Below are 16,770 nucleotides of genomic sequence, written 5' to 3' on the forward strand. Positions count from 1 at the left end.
ATGAACTGTGTTCCCAGGAACCTTGAGCCAAATAAGTCCTTTCTCCCTTAGATTGTTCTAGTCAGGGCATCTTACCACAATGATGGGAAAAGAAACTAAGATACTCTCTGTATAAAAAGATAATAAAACCCAGTTCTTGATGGAATATTTACATTAGAATAAGTCTGACCCAAACAACAGATAAGAGACTGGGAAGCTATATTTGAAACTTGAAAGAGAAGACAGGAGAACTTTTTGATGCTCTTAGAAGGAAAAGCTTTTCTCAAAAGGGCAAACATCAGACACCACAAAAAATAAATGGATATCCTGAGATCACACGACTGCTGAGCATGCATAAAAAGCACTTCAAAGTGAAGGGAGTGCTGGAAAATATTTGTATCATGTTTCCTTCATATATAAAGATTTCTTGTTAAAAAATAAGAAAAACACCAAAAATGTAGTAGGAAAAGAAATTGACAGAACCACATCAACAGCCAGCATACAAGAAACACAATGACATGCCCTGCCCTTGCCTCTAACACACCAAAGGATGGTCAACTCTGTTCAAATAGAAGTGAGTGCCGCTTTGACTCGCCATGCCCTGAGCAGTACAGCCTCTGCTCCTGTGCCAACAAATTTCTCATGGAGACCTGATCTCCATGTGTTTTCATTACCTCTGAAGGATCAGTCTCGGCATCAATGCTAGTACCAATATTACTGAGTGAAAGTCGTCAAACAGTTCTGAGGGATTCCAAGCTTCACAGACATGACACCACTCAACCTCTCCAGCAGGCTCGTCTAGGTGGGTACCCTATGCCCATTTCTCAGCCTCCTTGCATGTGTTATCTGGAGCATCCCCAGGGTAGGGGTGGGCAGTGGTCAGAGCAGTTGGGAGGTGGGGATTTGGTACTCACTTGTGCATGTAGCCTTCGGGGCCGGCTGTGAGGTTTGCCTGCATGACCGCCTGGAACTCCGTCTCGTTGCAGCAGTATTTGAAGACCGTGTTGTTATGGTGACAGCAAAGGACGAAGGTTTTGTTGTCCGAGAGCCGGGGGCAGTGGAAACCAAAGTGGTAGCGGCCTTTGTGGTCCGTGTAAGGCTCACAGACCCGGAAATGTGCGGACAGGACTGGAATACAGAGACACCAGGTTTGCCAGGGTCCTCTTGGCAGCTCACAGGTACTGAGCAGAAAGGACTGGGCCACCTGCTCCAGGGTCCTACTGGCCCCTCCTTTCCTGGGAATCCTTCATGGTTCAGAGAGAACCTCACTTCGGCCCCAAAGCTTCCTGGACCTCTGATCCCCACCTCTGACACAGCAACAGCCCCAATAGCCCAGACTGAATGCTCCTTGAAGCTCATCTGTAGGGCCACCTCCAGCATCTCAGCCTATAGTGACTAGGGACCTATTCGGTGTCCTCACTGAATCCACATGGTCACCCTAGCAGGATTCTGCTGTCACTTTGAAGGTGGAGAAACTGAGCCTGAGGAGCCTAAAGGACCCAGAGGAGCTGGTCGGTGGTGATGACACAGGACTCAAGCCAGCTCCTGCAAACACACCCCCACACCCCCAAACCACCACACCCCCAAACTCCCACACCCCCCACCTCCCCTCCCCATCCCCTACCCCACCCCCTGGCAGGTTCACTGGGGGTGAGACCACAAAGGAGTGTCCGACTTGGGGTCCACCTCTACTGAAAGTCATAACTCCGTTATAGAAGCTGTTGTCCTAGACCTGAGCAGCTCATACTGTGAGAGGGCTGTGCTGGCTCCTGATCCTCTCTCCCTGGCCCACAGGATGAGGCCCCTATTCAGCTTTCTCTGCCGCAAAGCAGGATGAGCCGATAGTGATAAACAGGACGGAATTCGAACAAAGCAACAATGGGAAAGCAGAGCGGGCTGTCTCTGGCTTAATTAGTATCTTCATAAAGGGCTCGCTGTATCTAATTTGTATCACTGAAAAGGGGCTTCTTGGCACAGGCAAATGGCAGGCACAAAGGCCCTGGCTTCTTAGAGCTCCCACAAGAAGCTGAGAGGTTATTAGATTGCAGCCCACACAGCACCACCACAGGGGACCCCAGCGGGCCAGCTGGCAGGGGGTGGACACCCTGAGAGCTGGTGCTTAGGCTGACTCCAAAGGCCCTTCCCCGAAGGGCAGTTCCTCCTTCTGTGGACACAGTGGAGAGGTAGTGACTCTCTAGCCTCCAGTCCATCCCTGATCTTGAGAAGAGCCAATCCAGGGACACGGAGACCACTTGGTGTGGTGCCCCAGGGAGATGTGGCATGGAGTCCTATCTACTCCCACCAAACAGAAGAGATAGGGAGGCTCAGAGCCTTGGCCCACCAAGCATGCTAGTCAGAATGGAAGCTCTTTGACCCTACAAGAGCACAGAGCTCTAGGGTAGGGAACATGGGACATGATCTATTCTGGTAAGCCCATGCCCCAGGGCTTGTGCTGGGGACCATTGCCCCAAAGCAACAGCACATGGTGAGATTATCAGTAAGAAGCAGAGGACAGCAGTCATGTCCCATGACTCTTGGGTGACTTGAAGCCCCGTCCTGGCTCTGTGTGCTCAGCATGGGCACCTGGGAATGCCAGACACACCTAGGGTGCTAGTAGAAAGACCAACCTAGCTCTGGGACTGGCCTCTTGACTGTGAGTCACAGCATATAGCAGGGGGCTGTCAGGCTTTGGCAGGGGCAATTGCAAACATAGGAGTGAGACTGGAAGGTCCTGCCCAGGACCTAGTTCACAACCCCATAGCTATCCCTGAATGCTCCGGCCTTAGTCATTAGCCAGTGACCAGGAGACCCTGCTGCTTCCCCAGGGTCAGAAGAGCCCTGGGCTGGGGAACCTCCACCTTTCCTCTCTCTGCTTTGGAGAAGGATCAGAGCCCCTGTGGTGGAGCTCGAAACACCAGTGGGGGCAGCTTCACTGCCTCCAGCTCTCGTGAATTCCAGCACTTATGTGAAGCATGGTGAACCCCAGCTCTAGTGGCCCAGGCCGAGTCAATTCTTATTTAGCCTTGTGAGCACCACCCACATGCCTCCTCTGAGTCCCTGTCCCCAGTGGCAATAAAAAGTGACTGAGTCCTTACACCCAGAATAATGAGAACCAAGGGCCCTCTACCACATGGGGAAGAGCTGGGAAGACACAACATATAGTTGTCAGGCCCTCCTACATGGGAAAGAGCTAGGGTGGAGAGAACCAGGGTCCCCATCACATGGGAAGAGCTGGGGAGGTGGTGGCCCCAGACACCGGCCTCAGCTTGGCTGCTACTCTGCTCTCCTGGGAGTCCTATCACAATCTCCTCCAAGCTACATCCCAAGCAAAGGGTGAGGGAAGGAAGCCACCAGTCCCAAGCAATGGCTTGGCCATGGTGTGGGGAGGGTCAGAGAGGAGAGACAGAGCCATACACAACAGACAGAGAGACACGGGATTGAGGAGGAGATCTGAGGCGTATGGAAGAGATATATGAAAGAAACAGAGAGGCAGGTAAGAGAGATGCATGGAGAAGTGGGAAAATATACAAAGTAACAGAACCATATAGAGATGGAGGAGTGAGACAGACAGACAGTGCCACAATAGCCTTTGTGAAGAGCCAGGCTCTGCCTCGGTCCTGGCTGGCTGCTGGGCTGTCTCTTGTCTTGGCTCAGCTCTAGTTTGGAGGCACGGAGGATCTGGTTTCTGAGTCCAAGCTTGCATACAGTGCCAGCCCAGGTACCTGGAGGGTGTGGCTCCAGTGCCGGGGTCTGAATCCTGGCCCCTCTGCTAGCTGTGATCTCCAGGCTCAGTTTTGGCTTGCAGAACTAGAGGAGCAAATGTGAGTGGCAGGTTCCTGGCAGCCCCACTCCCCCGCAGCATCCAACGATCAGATCGGCTCATCTCGGGGCTGGGAAACTTCATCCGGAGACTGAAGTACCCTTGTCCTGTTGACATGCAGAGCCCCAGCAGCAGCCCTACCCTGGAAGGGAGCCCCCACTCTCCCTCAAGCCCCTGAGCCCCACAGAAGTTTTACCTGCAGGAAACAACAGGGAGAATACCGCGAGCACGTTCCGGGACCGCTGGCCACAACTGGTCATCATCCGGCTGGCATTGACCCGTCCGGCGCTGCCTGTGTAAGACAGAGACACTCGGCAACTGTCTCCTCGCACTTGCTTTGTTACCCGCAGAGGAGGGACAGCAGACAGACAGCAGACAGCAGGAGCTTGCGGGAGCCTGGGCGGGCGAATGGAGAATAAAAAACACCTCCATCCAATTTCCTCTCTGGAATGAGTGACCTTCCCCCAGCAGCCCCGTCACCTTTGCTTTTCACAGCAAAATGAGACTTAATCAAAGGACGCCGATGGCTCAGGTGGTGAAATCACCAACCATCCATCCAAAGTGTCCAGGAGGAGGGGGATGATAAGTCCTCTACCTCTGCCATCTCAGGGCTAGGGACCCTGCCTCCCTGCTCTGTCTCTAAGGGTGACTTCCATTTACTTTCCTGCAAGTACACACTGGCCTGGCTACCTTTCTAGGCACCAGGGACACAGCAGCCAACAAAAGAGGAAGCAAACAGTGGGGGAAAGAAACCTTTCCCGATGGTGTGCGCCCCAGAGCAGAAGCCACAGCCCTCACAGGTGAGCATTCACAGGACAGCACAGCGCTGGGAGAGTTGGACCGCAGCAGAGGCTCCACAGTGTACTCACAGCCCCATAACCACGGCTTTTGCTTATAGCAGCTAAAATAACGGAAGCCTCCACAGACAAGAAGGGGCAAACAAAACACATGTGTGCACACAGTGAAATACTACTCAGCCTTAAAAAGGAAGGCAATGAGCTGGCGGTGTAGCTCGGTGGTAGAGTGCTTGGCTGGCACGAGAAAGGTCCTGGGTTCGATTCTCAGTACTGCATAAACAACAGGAAAGGGGGCTCTCAAACAATCTACCCTACAGAAGAATTCGCCAGCCAATGTGCTTGTGGAAATACGACAGACCCAGAAATATAAACACGAGTGATCTAACTCACAGTCACGCGGGGAAAGTGCCCAGAATAGTCACATCTGTAGAAAAAGGGGCCCAGAACGTGATGACCACAGCCTACATGATGTGTAGGTAGGAGACCTTGTGACTCTCCCCAGCTTGGCTGTATTATGCACTTCCCCCAGTCCCTGCCATCTTCAGGGCAGACCACAGCCCCTTTACTTGGTTCTGGTGTCTCTACAGCGCAGATCAGCCTCCCGAGGACAGTCTGGGACAATGCCCAAGTGCACTGCCAATAAAGCAGTTCAGCCAAGCAACAGAGAAGCACCCCTCTCTCAGCTCACACTGTCCCAGACCCTATCTCAGCCTTCTGCAATGAACTTGGAGCCAGCTTGCCCTCAGGTACTGTCTACCTGGTCACCAAGGGAGCACTGTAACTCTGCTTCCATCAGAGATCCGGGGTTGGCTAATGGCCACTGGGATGATCCAGAGTTGACAACTAGTTCTAGGCCAGGCATATATGTGATGAGCCCCATATATATCCCAGTAGCCTGAACTTTGAGGTATGTGTGTATATAAGTGTGTGTGTGTGTGTGTGTGTGTGTGTGTGTGTGTGTGTGTGTATCCAAGTAGTCTAATCCTTGAGGTATGTGTGTGTGTGTGTGTGAGTGTGTGTGTGTGTGTATGGGAGATGTGGGTGTGTGTGTGCATGTGTATGGGGGTATGTGTATCTCTAGGGACAGGTGCTGACCTTGGGCAGTTTAATTTGTCCAAGGGAGAGGACAAACTTGACTATCATACAAATGTCACCAAAGCTCAGCACTGAGTCCTGTTGGTGGCATGGCTCCTCCAGCCCTGGGGAGGACTCCTCTACCCCTGGGGAGGACTCCTCTGGCCTTGGGGAGGGCTCCTCCAGCCCTGGGGAGGACTGCTCTGTACACTACTGCCTTTCCATTTCCTCTGGAGCCCTAAGCTGCTTAATTGCTCGGTGCTTGGCCTCCCGCCCCTGGCCCTCCTGGGAGGAAGAACAGAGATTAAGGCTTTTGAGAACATTTAGGAAAGGATTTCCATGTGGAAACCCACAGGGTCAGCTCTGAAAAATGCACTGTGAGGAAAAAGCGCCTCTGAGATGCCCACACCCCTCAGGGCTCCTTTCACTATAGACTCAGGCAGGGAAGCTGAGGCCTCCAGAGGCTACCTGGGTCTCCAAATGCCCAGCCTCTTCTCCCAGCCTGAGAGGCCTTGAAAGGCAGGGCTGCCCCACTTCTGTCTGTACGGAGCAGGGGGTTGGAGGAAGCTGAATCTAAGAGCTGCTAGGCTTGAGCATGAGGCATCCGCCTCAGCCCTCTGGTCAGTTTCCAGTCCCTGCAAAGACCCAGTATACTGGCCGATGTTGAGACTGTCCTTCTCGCTGTGGCGAATCCAGGCTCTGCTATCTTGCGATCACAGAAGTACAGCCCCCTCCGGGAGGTTCTGCCCTTACTTTAACTTGCCACTGAACCTACACCCATGAGACCCCATCTCTTCCTGACACCGACTACTCCCCTGCTAGGCTCTCCTCCCTCTGCTGGCCACTGAGACAGGAGGCAAAATGGACTTAGAGCACATTCTACCTCCCATAGTGAGACAGTCCCCCCGGCTTGTGAGACATTCTGTGGAGTGCACGCCGCCGGCTTCCCCTGAGACATACACTCGTGTATCCCAGTACTTTGAGAATAGACTAGACCCTGGGTTTGGCGCTGAGCACAATGAGGTGGAAGTCACTGTCCAAGGGGTGGGGCTGGGGGGTTCCTGGTGTCTGAAGCTGGACTTTAGAAGGCTCCTTCCTGGGTTCCTCTGTCAGGCCAGAAGGGTCTTAGGTTAGGGCCTGACTGCAGGGCCCAGGCATGAGGGTTTAGCTTAGGCTTCCCAGGCCCTGTGGGAATCCTGGCCTTACAGGATCCCAGCCTTGGTCCTCAGGCATCTCTGGGAGAGGCATGATGCCAGTCTCAGGGCCAACTGTATGCACTTCAGCCTGTGGCCCAGCAGGTCTTGCCCACAGTCACTGACCCTGTGGCTGAGTCTGTGACCCAGCCTTCAAAGATCTCAATGGTTTTCAGCACCATGGTTCAACTGAGTGCTCAACCCTCATCTGGGTCTGCCTCCGAGAAGTCCACCAGGATTGTCACCCTGGCTGAGAGGGAGCATCTCAGTTAGATGTCCTGATCTGGGACATGCAGAAGTTGACACCTGCTAGATTTCACTCCACTGGAGAGGAACAGGGACTGAAAGAGGTCTGTCCTGCCTTTGAGGACTATGACACCTCTACAGGCGGCTGTCTTATGCTGGCTGGGTCTTCACAGAACATGCTCTACTCTATGCACAACTCTGTTACCTTGGTTAATGTCCACTAACCCAATACCCACAGACCAGTTCGTCAGAGAGGAAGCAAAGGCTCAGAGAGGTAGACTGAACTGCCCAATCTCACACAGCCACTCAGTCCTGAGACAGGAGGCAAAGAGCATTGTACCTCCAAGTGCCAAAACAATGCGGAGGCTCATGAGGCCTCCCAGGGAGCGCAAGAGGTCGGCTTATCTGAGATTTCTCCCTGTGTGTTCCAGCACTTTGAAAAAAAGCAGTCAACTGCCCAAGATGGCAGCTCTGTCACCAACAGTAAGACCTGAGTATCTGAGAGTGACTGAGGTTTGACGGGGTCCAGGACCATGGTCAGCACGTACCACCACGGCCCACCCTCTCTGTGGGTCAGCTGGGGACTGCTGCTCTAAGAGTTCAGGGTTATTTTTAAACACTGATTTTGGCGAGGCTGGGAGGGGAAAAAGAAGGGCATGTGAAGAGAAACAGACCTTGGTGAGACAGATGAGACCCCATCGCCAAGAACGGATCTGTTTTCCCCGTCAGCAGGACAAGGGCGCACTGAGCAAGGGACAGCAGGACAGCGGGACAGGGGGAAGATACTGGAGGGCCTCATCAATAACCTGGACACTCAGCAACTTCTGTAGCTCCCTGCTGCCTGTCTCTAGTCCTGATGCCAGCCGCTGGGCAGAAGCCAGGTACCCCGTTGGTCTAGAGGGTGAGGGTCAGCCAGACTTGTGGGTAGAGTCCTCAAGGCCAGTCACTCTGCCTTGTCACCGCTTGTAACCACATCTCTGGTGACTGGGAGAGCTTCCTTCAGTCCTCTGTGCCCTAGAGCAAAGGTAGAAACTGTGCAGACTCTCAGGATCACTGTGCTGTCTCTAGACTCTTCCCATAGCATCAGGCCCTCACACGTGGCTGTGGGCCACTATTCTTGCCTTTAACTCTCTGCATGACTGCCACCCACCAACACAGCTCCCAGGAAGCCACAGTCCCCATTCCACAGAGCACACCAGGCCACTCGCCCACTTGAGAAATCAAAGCCTTGCTCCATACTGGGGCCTTGGCTCTACCTAACCACCCATACCACCTGCTGCATAGATTTTTCCCCTCAACCTTTATAGTTGCTACCTCCCAACCCCAGGCCACCCTCTCTACCCTGCAGCCAGGGATAGAGGCTCAAGGTGAGGGGGGAGCCCACTTGCAGCTTTCTTTCCTGATTCTCACCCCTCAAGAGTTCTCCCCCAAATGGTGCCCACCCTAACTGTCCAAATGTTAAGTCTGGGCGGGGGCTGTGCTGCTCATGGGGGTTTGTGTCCTGTCTTGAGAGTGAGGTGAGGGCTCAGGGGCTTGCTTCTTGGCAGATAGTAGCCACAAGGACAAGTCACCAGTCAACTCCAGTCCCCAAAGCACACAAAGAAGCCAAGAGCCGTGGGGAGGATGGACTGCTCTGCTTTCTGTGTTCCAAGTGGCCTCAGGGATGTCCAGAGTCTTGCCTGTGTCCCAGCCTGCCATGCCCAGGCATTCTCTTCTGAACCATCTGGGACATCCATATCAGATCTGCCTATGTCAGCGTCATCTTGCCGCTGAAGCAGCGATGGTATCCTACAAACACCTGATGAGCTGCCACAGGGAGTTAAGCAAACCTGACAGACAAGGCCCCATGGCTCTGACAAAGGCCCTGGGAAGGACAGGCATTAAAGCTGTCACGTGATGAGCTAGTGACTAAACTTGGGCCGTACTAATGGTGGTAGTGACATTAGCGTTCATATAAATAATTCCACCAGGCCAAGGTCCTCCAAGGTCTCCAAGGTCTCCCTGTGGACAACAGCGCTATGACCAGACATAAACAGGGGAACAGAGGAACCGCAAATGGAGACCACAGGCGGCAGCTGACAGAACCTATCTGTGTTAGGACAGAGCTCAGCATCTTCCCCCTCTCACCTTGGCTCACCATCCTTGTCTGTGCCAAAGCCTGTGCAGATGTGGAGGGAAATAATAGGCCAGGAGAAAAGCGTCAAGCCTGGGTCTGTATGCCAGAGTCGGGATGTGAGGCTGCAGGGCCAGCTGATGGGGTCAGGCCCACGTGCACTCAGACACACACATCATGGAAACACATATACCCTAACGTCTGCTTGGCAGCTATACAACCCAAGAAACATGCACTCGTGCACGCACCCGCCCACACACAACCCAGAGGTGTGTGTATGTATGCCCCACGCCCAATAACCAGCTCACAGCCTGTGTATATGCGTTGTCACCAGTGGCTGTTGTCACTCAAATTCCCAGCAGTCAGCCTGATGTCAGGTGCATGAGCTTTGGTTTTTAGGACAACACGTACCTGGAACTTGGGACATGTCCCTGGGTGTTTGAGGGCAGATCAAAGCGTGCAGTGCACCTCTGATCTGTTTTGGTTAGTAGGAAGAAAAACAGTGCGTTGCCTCACAGTGTTAGTATGGATGGAGGAAGGCGGCAGGAGAGGGGCACCTCCCACCTGCCACCAGGACACGTGGTCTGCAGTGGGAGGGGCAGGCCAGCCCTTTATACCCCGTCGCTGTGGGTGCCAGCTCGGTTCATCCGGTTGAGATCAGTTTGCTTTGGCTCTTTGTCTTGTAGTTCGTAGTGGGCATCTTACAAGTCCATGATAAGCTGACTGAGGTCATCCTCTCTTTCCCCAACCCCAGACAGGATTTCTCTGTGTGGACCTGGCTGTCCTGGGCTGGCCTCTGTCTCTGCCTCTTCCTCTGCCTCTGCCCTCTGCCCTCTGCCCTCTGCCCTCTGTCCTCTGTCCTCTGTCCTCTGTCCTCTGCCCTCTTCCTTTTGCTTCTGTCTCTGCCCTCTGCCTCTGCCCTCTACCCTTTGCTTCTACCTCTGCCCTCTGCCCTCTGCCCTTTCCTTTTGCCCTCTGCCCTTTGCCTCTGCCCTCTGCCCTTTGCCTTTGCTCTCTGCCCTTTGCCTCTGACTCTGCCCTCTGTCCTCTACCACTGCCTTCTGCCTTTGCCCTCTGCCTTCTGCCCTCTGCCTCTGCCCTCTGCCCTCTGCCTCTGCCCTCTGCCCTCTGCCTCCCAAGTGCTGGGATTAAGGGTGTGCACCATCATCCGGCCCAATCTCCTTTTATGAAATCCATGAGTCGGAGCTCAGAGAGGCCTAGGGATGTGCCAGAGCTGAAGGGTGGTGCACCATAAAAGCTCATCTCAGGCTGTTCAGCCCCAACTACGGAGGGACTCACACTGGATTCGGGGTGTGGGCTTCTGTGCATCAGCACAGATACTCTGGCACTGAGCTAGCTAGGTAAGGTAATGCAAGCTGCTTCACCGGTCTGTTTCCTGGTGACTGGACCCATGCCACCCACCTTGAGGACCACAGTGAGGCTAGACAGAAGGGCTATAGCTAGCAGGGCAGCCACAGCTCTGAGCTCATGGGTGGAGCAGCTCCCAAAGGCAACAATTAGGTCCTGAGAGGTTCCTTGCCCTTTAAGAAACATGTGTGACAACCATGTCTGATGCCACTCCAGCTCTCCTCCCCAGCGCTGCTCAGCCTTTCCTCAACCTCCATCCACGTTGGCAGTCTCCCAGATCCTTAACACCACCTATATATTTTGCACACAGTAGGCACTAAACATCCCCCACCCCCTGCCTCTGCAGAGTAGGAACCTGCTGACATTCTGCCTGGACGTTGGCAAAGCTTTAGAAACTTCTAGATAGGAAAAAGGAAACTTCTAGAGAGGTCAAACAGAGGTGTGGTGAGAATGGCTAGCTCCTTCTGCCAAGCCACTTGGCTTGGAGTGATGGGGTAGGCATAGGGCCCAGAGTCCCACTATGTGTGAAGCCATCTTCTCCAGGAGCCTCTGTCAGGTGAGAGAGAGGAGAAGGCTCTGAACACTTGAGTCTAATGGGAAGAACGCAGCTTTACTGCCTCTGGTCTCGCTAGGCCCTCCCTTCCAGAGATGAAGTTATCCCCATTTAAGGCTCCCTCCCTTCGGCGACTGCTCCCCACCTCACAGCCAACCAGGCTCTAGAGGGTGCAAGTTCTGAGCCCAACCAGGACTTCCCCTTCCAGAGGCTCCCCATGCTCCACCCATCATCGGTTCTGTGTGTGTTGCTTGCTAGATGGGAAGTCAGGTCCCCCCTGCCATCCCACTGCATAGGAGAGGAAACTAAGGCCGGAGGGAAGTAGGCAGCATAGTGACAGCTAACTGTGGCTTTCCAGGCCTGCTGAAGGCTCCTGGTGCCCTTCTCTTTGGGGCCACCACCAGCTCCCCACTGTGCATCAGTATCCTTCTGCTGCATGTAAAAGAAGATTCTGGCTGAGATGACCCTTGGCCTTTTCAGTATGGCCAGCTTCTGCCTTAGGCCTCCCAGCAATCCGCTATTTAGAGAAGGGGGACCAGCATCCAGAACCCCAGGCTCTCGGGAAGAGGTGTGACTGGAGGGATGTCCCTTATGGAGATAGACAGGGGGAAAGTGGGCACACCCACTGCCTATTGGAGCGTGGTCTGGTTTCTCTCTCAAGACCTCCTCAGTGTCAGGGGCTTCACCGGGGAGAGGAACTAAGGTCCTGAGTCTGTTCCCCCTCTCTCTTTTTTCTTTCTTTCTTTTTTTTTTTTTCGGAGCTGGGGACCGAACCCAGGGCCTTGTGCTTGCTAGGCAAGCGCTCTACTGCTGAGCTAAATCCCCAACCCCTGTTCCCTCTCATAATGGGGCAGCCCACCCATCCTAAGGGATATAAGAAGGACTAAAGAGGAGATGAGGTGATGTTGACTGACATTCATTCATTAATCCACTCCTTCACACACGTGTGAGACGATCCTGGGACCCACAGACCTGCAGGGAGCTAAACAGGAATCTTGACTGCAGAGGGGTGTCCAGACTGGTCTAGGTCGAAAGCCCTAGAAGCTGAGGTCTGGTAGGTAAGCAGGCCAGAATCAGACCAAAGGAAACTGAGTCTGTATGCTAAGGTACGCTGCTGAGGTCCTGAGGCAGGAGGTGGGTATGGCCCACTGCCCCCTGGGGACATGATTGGCTCCCATTGTGTTCTGCCTGGCAACCCTGCCTGGCCTGCTGATTGGGCACAGAGGGATAGAAAGCCATCCCTGGGCACTGGGTAGGGAGGGGACATGGAACAGTGCATTTGTCTAAAGCCAGTTGTCACCAGGGTCAGGGCTCTTAAAGGTGATCAACCTTTCAGAAATTGAAGATGTGAGAAGCCTGTGTCAGAACTTGATTCCCTCATCCCCAACCCCTATCCCTGCCATCACCATGTTGGGCTGGTCCACAAAGCATTCAACTTACCCCACCTCAGACCTGTAGCTTTCAGCACACACCAGGCCCTGGTCTCTCACCTAGCTCTCTTCCCAGCCACGCTCCATGCCAGGTTCTTGCCATTAGGGCGTTGAGGCAGAGAGAGGGTGTAGAGCTCAAAGTCACAAAGCAAGGTGTGGCAGAGCCAGGACAGGGGCTGTCTATGCTCCCCTACAGGGCTGAACATCCAGACTCACACTAATGACGCCAACTGTCATTACCTTCTTCTGGAAACTTCCATAAGACTTTCCCTTTTTGCAGAGTTCTGTAAGGCAGGGGCCAGAAACAACTGCATATACCGGCTGTGATCCCCCTGCAGCTGCTGGTCTCTCTCCTGGCTCTCCAGTCACCATTGGCTCTAAACCCCAACCAAGGCGAGTGACTGGGTCAGACCTCGTAAAGGCAAAAGAGGCTTCCAGTCTGCCAGCCTGCCACCCACCCTCCTTCCATGTGCTGGAAGGACTCTGCCTGCTCCAAGGGATGCAGAGGCTAGGAACATGTCACCGGTGACCCCTTACCATACTCTACATAGGCCAGACTCTGGGCTTGCTGTCCCACAGGGCCCTATCCATCCCCAGTGAGAATCAGTTCTCAAATGAGCAGTCCTGTGCAGTGTCCCAGCTATGTTGAGGTTCTGAGACCTTATAGCTGAGGTTCTGAGGCCTTATAGCTGGGGCTCAGCACAATATGAACCCCCTGAATTGTGGCTTAGAGGAGACAGATAGGTGTTAGGATGTCATTATGTGGACCTCTCCTATACCAACACTGCCCTGAGGCATGCAGGAGAAAAGTAAACTTCAGCATCAGCCATAAGCACAGATGTCTCCGAAGCCCAGAGAGATGCCAGGGACCCTAGGTAGTCAGCCATCACTGGTAGACTCTATATTGGCTTGGCCCCTCCCTGTCCTGATTCCATAATGACTGTCATCTCTCACCCTCCAGCCCATTTCCCAGGGTAGTGTCCATGTCCTGTTGGTTCATGGAGCATTCAAGTCACCCCTGTGTCAGGCCTGCAGTTCTAGCACACACCAAGCTCTGGTCTGTCACCTAGCTCTCTCTTCCCTTCTTCTCTAGACCCTTGCTATTAGGACATTGAGGCACAGAGAGTGTCAGCGCAAGCCCAAAGTCACACAGCAAGGGGTGGAAGAGCTAGGACATGGGCAGACCTGAGGGGCTTGTGTATGTCCTCTCTGCAGGGAGAGCCACCCTTCCCTGCTCTTTGAGATACTTCTAGCTGGGCACAACCCTGGTTCCTTGCATCCCAGTTTTCACGTCAACCCTGTTCCTGTCTGCCCCTCCTCACAACATCTCCCACATTAGGTCTGTGTGGCTCAGCCCCCCTGCCTGCCCTGGGCTGGCATTCCTACAGCAGCCTGCACTGCAGCTTCTGGGTGGCATTAAGAGCCAGGCCATAAAGGAGGCCAGCTCCCTCGCTCCCGCCCTCGGCCCCTGGAATCCACCCTCCCGAGCAAGGCCAGAGATAAACCTTTTTTTTATCCATTTTGGCAGACAGCACACATGGGTCTCTGTGCCCTTATCGAGCCATAATCCAGATGGACTGTGGCAGCCCAGAGGGCTGGGTGCCATGTAGGGCAGCCATGGGACAACTTTATGGTAGGGGCTGGCGGGTTACATCATCCTTAAGGCTAGGGGTGCTGTGCTGATCCTCAGGGTACAAGCAGGGGCACAGGGTGTGGGGGGAGTGGATGTACCCAGTTAGCTTGTGACAAAGCTGAGACCCAAACCTAAGCGGCTGACAAGGAGCAGGAAGGGCTCTGAGCTTGGAGTCTGAACACAGGTTTTAGTCTCAGCTCTGACACTTCTTAGCTATGCTGCCCTGGGTGAGTCCCTTTCCTTTTCTGAACTTGGGCCACCCGGCTGCTTTTGTCACTGTCTTTTGAGGACCATGATGGTACAAAGTTGATATCTCATTAATTAGCTGCTGCTGCTGCTGCTGCTTCTTCTTCTTCTTCTTCTTCTTCTTCTTCTTCTTCTTCTTCTTCTTCTTCTTCTTCTTCTTCTTCTTCCTCCTCCTCCTCTCCCTCCTCCTCCTCTTCCTCCTCCTCCTCTCCCTCCTCCTCCTCCTCCTCTCCCTCCTCCTCCTCCTCTTCCTCCTCCTCCTCCTCTTCCTCCTCCTCCTCCTCTTCCTCCTTCTCCTCCTCTTCCTCTTCTTCCTCCTCTTCCTCTTCTTCCCCCTCTACAGATTCAGAGCCACAGAGAAACCAGGGGAGCAAAGAGCCCCAGGAGGAGCCTGTCAGTGAGGCTCACTGTATCACATCCTGGGTCCTTCCCCCTCTACCCACCCAGAGGCCAGGTATGGCTAACACCCTTCTTGGCTGAGCAGAGGCTCCACTGGTCCAGGGGCACCAGGTTCTAGAATGGCCTCCCAGTGGCACCATTTATAAGAAAGAGACCTGGAAATTGGCTAAAGGCAAAAAAAGACCAAACTATGTCTCAAGAGGGTCAAATGCAGGTGCTTCCTCAGAGCAAAGAATGGTCACACTCAACATCCCAGGCCAGCCCAGCCGTGCAAAGCCAATGGAGATGCTTAAGCTCCAAAAACTGGGTTCAGATCGACACTCTTTCCCAAGGCTGAAGAGAGCTCTGAAATACATAGCTACCTGGTGTCTCAAAATACACTGCCTGTGACAAGCAAGGCCCATAGGGGAGAATGGGACTCTGTGGAACACACGGCAGCTGGCGGTGGCCCTGGTGAAGACAGGAATATTTGCTGTCACTGACCAACAACACATGGGTAATCATCAAAGCCACCACACAGATTTAGGTAGGAAAGAGCTAGAAGCCAGGGCAGCAACAGATCAAATTCCACGGTCTAGGTCCCTCAAATAAAATACAGAGCAATAGAGAAAATCCCTACATAAGAACCAAAACGGGGGGGGGGTTGGGGAGACGGCTCAGTGGGCAAAGTGCTTTGTCACGCACATGAGCACAGGGACCTCATTTTGGATCCCCAGCACTTGTGTAAGATTTTAGCCAAGTACTGCAGCGGGTGCCTCTCATCCCGATGCTGAGGAGGGAGAGATGGGGAGACCCCTGGAGCTCAGCAGACAGCGCAGGTGAATTGGTGAGCACCAGGCTCAGTTAGCAAGTGATATTCCCAACGCCGCCCCCAGTCTCAAATCGTAAGATGGGAAAGCAATGGAGAAAAATACCAATGTTGAACTCTGGCCTACACAGTTATACACACATGCACACACATACGCATGCATGCACACAGATACTCATGCTTAATATAAATGATTGTGCCTCCTCAGGCAGGCACACAGGACACTGGATCCTCTTCCCTGAGGTCATGCTTCCTGGGGACTGAGCTCAGACGTCCTTATCCCAAGAAGGACTTGTTTCCTAGTGATCTCCTTCAAGGGAGCCCCAGAACCCTCTCCTTTGGTAGACTCTTTGGTCAGAGACTCCATGTCTGGGTTTCCTCATCTATCACTCAGGGTCAACAGTAACAAATGTCTTCGTATCTCAGTGCTTTGGTCTAAAATGGGGGATTCCGCTCTCAGAGCCGAGGTCACCTCTTATGCGGCCCCACTGAATGCCCAAGGAATTCCTGGCCTCTGGGAAGCTCACTCCTTCCTCTGTAATGGGGCAAGGGAAGTGTGCCAGAGATGCCATAGCTTACCAGCTTGGCACCTTGGGCAAACGAGGAGCCTCTCGCAGTCTCTGTGTTCCCATCTGTCTAATGGGATGGTGCTCGGGATCTACAGTTTAATGTCCATGCATTGAGGTTTTTTTTTCTCTTGCTTGGCCCTATTGGGAGGTGGTAGTCAGTTAAGAGGTAAGGCCTAGTGAGTCTTTCAGTCACTGGGGACATGTGTGAAAGGGCTGCTGAGACCCCAGCCTTTCTTCTTACTGTCTTTCACTCCAGCCAGAAGGTAAGGAATTTCCTCTATCATACATTACTACCATGATGCTCTGCCTTACCAGAGGCCCAAAGCAAAAAACACCACTGACCATGGGCTGATGGTCCAAAAGGATGAGCCCAAACAATCTTTCCTTGTTTTAAGATGATTGTCTCAGATCTTTTGTTACAGTATGGACAGCAGATCCCAGACATGGCTGATCATAGTACCTGGAGTATGGCTATTACAGATAAATGGGGGATGGGTTAGGAAGGCAACATCACTACTCCTAGACCTCTAGGTCCAAAACTT

At 53.4% G+C, this 16,770-nt stretch overlaps 1 protein-coding gene across 5 annotated transcripts in view; it reads right to left on the reverse strand.

The window, feature by feature from the left end:
• The window catches only part of Shisal1 (shisa like 1), a 103,330-nt gene that overhangs the window by 37,775 nt on the left and 48,785 nt on the right, over positions 1–16,770 (reverse strand). For all 5 annotated transcript variants that reach the window (XM_039080314.2, XM_039080313.2, XM_039080315.2 and 2 more), the window contains exons 2-3: positions 3,996–4,091; positions 894–1,107 (exon numbers count right to left, since the gene is read on the reverse strand). In XM_039080314.2, coding sequence (XP_038936242.1) covers positions 894–1,107; positions 3,996–4,062 — 281 coding nt within the window. In that variant the 5' untranslated portion in view covers positions 4,063–4,091. The remainder of the gene's footprint in view (positions 1–893; positions 1,108–3,995; positions 4,092–16,770) is intronic.

This window comes from Rattus norvegicus, chromosome 7 (assembly GCF_036323735.1).
Source record: "Rattus norvegicus strain BN/NHsdMcwi chromosome 7, GRCr8, whole genome shotgun sequence".
NCBI classification, from domain to species: Eukaryota; Metazoa; Chordata; class Mammalia; order Rodentia; family Muridae; genus Rattus; species Rattus norvegicus.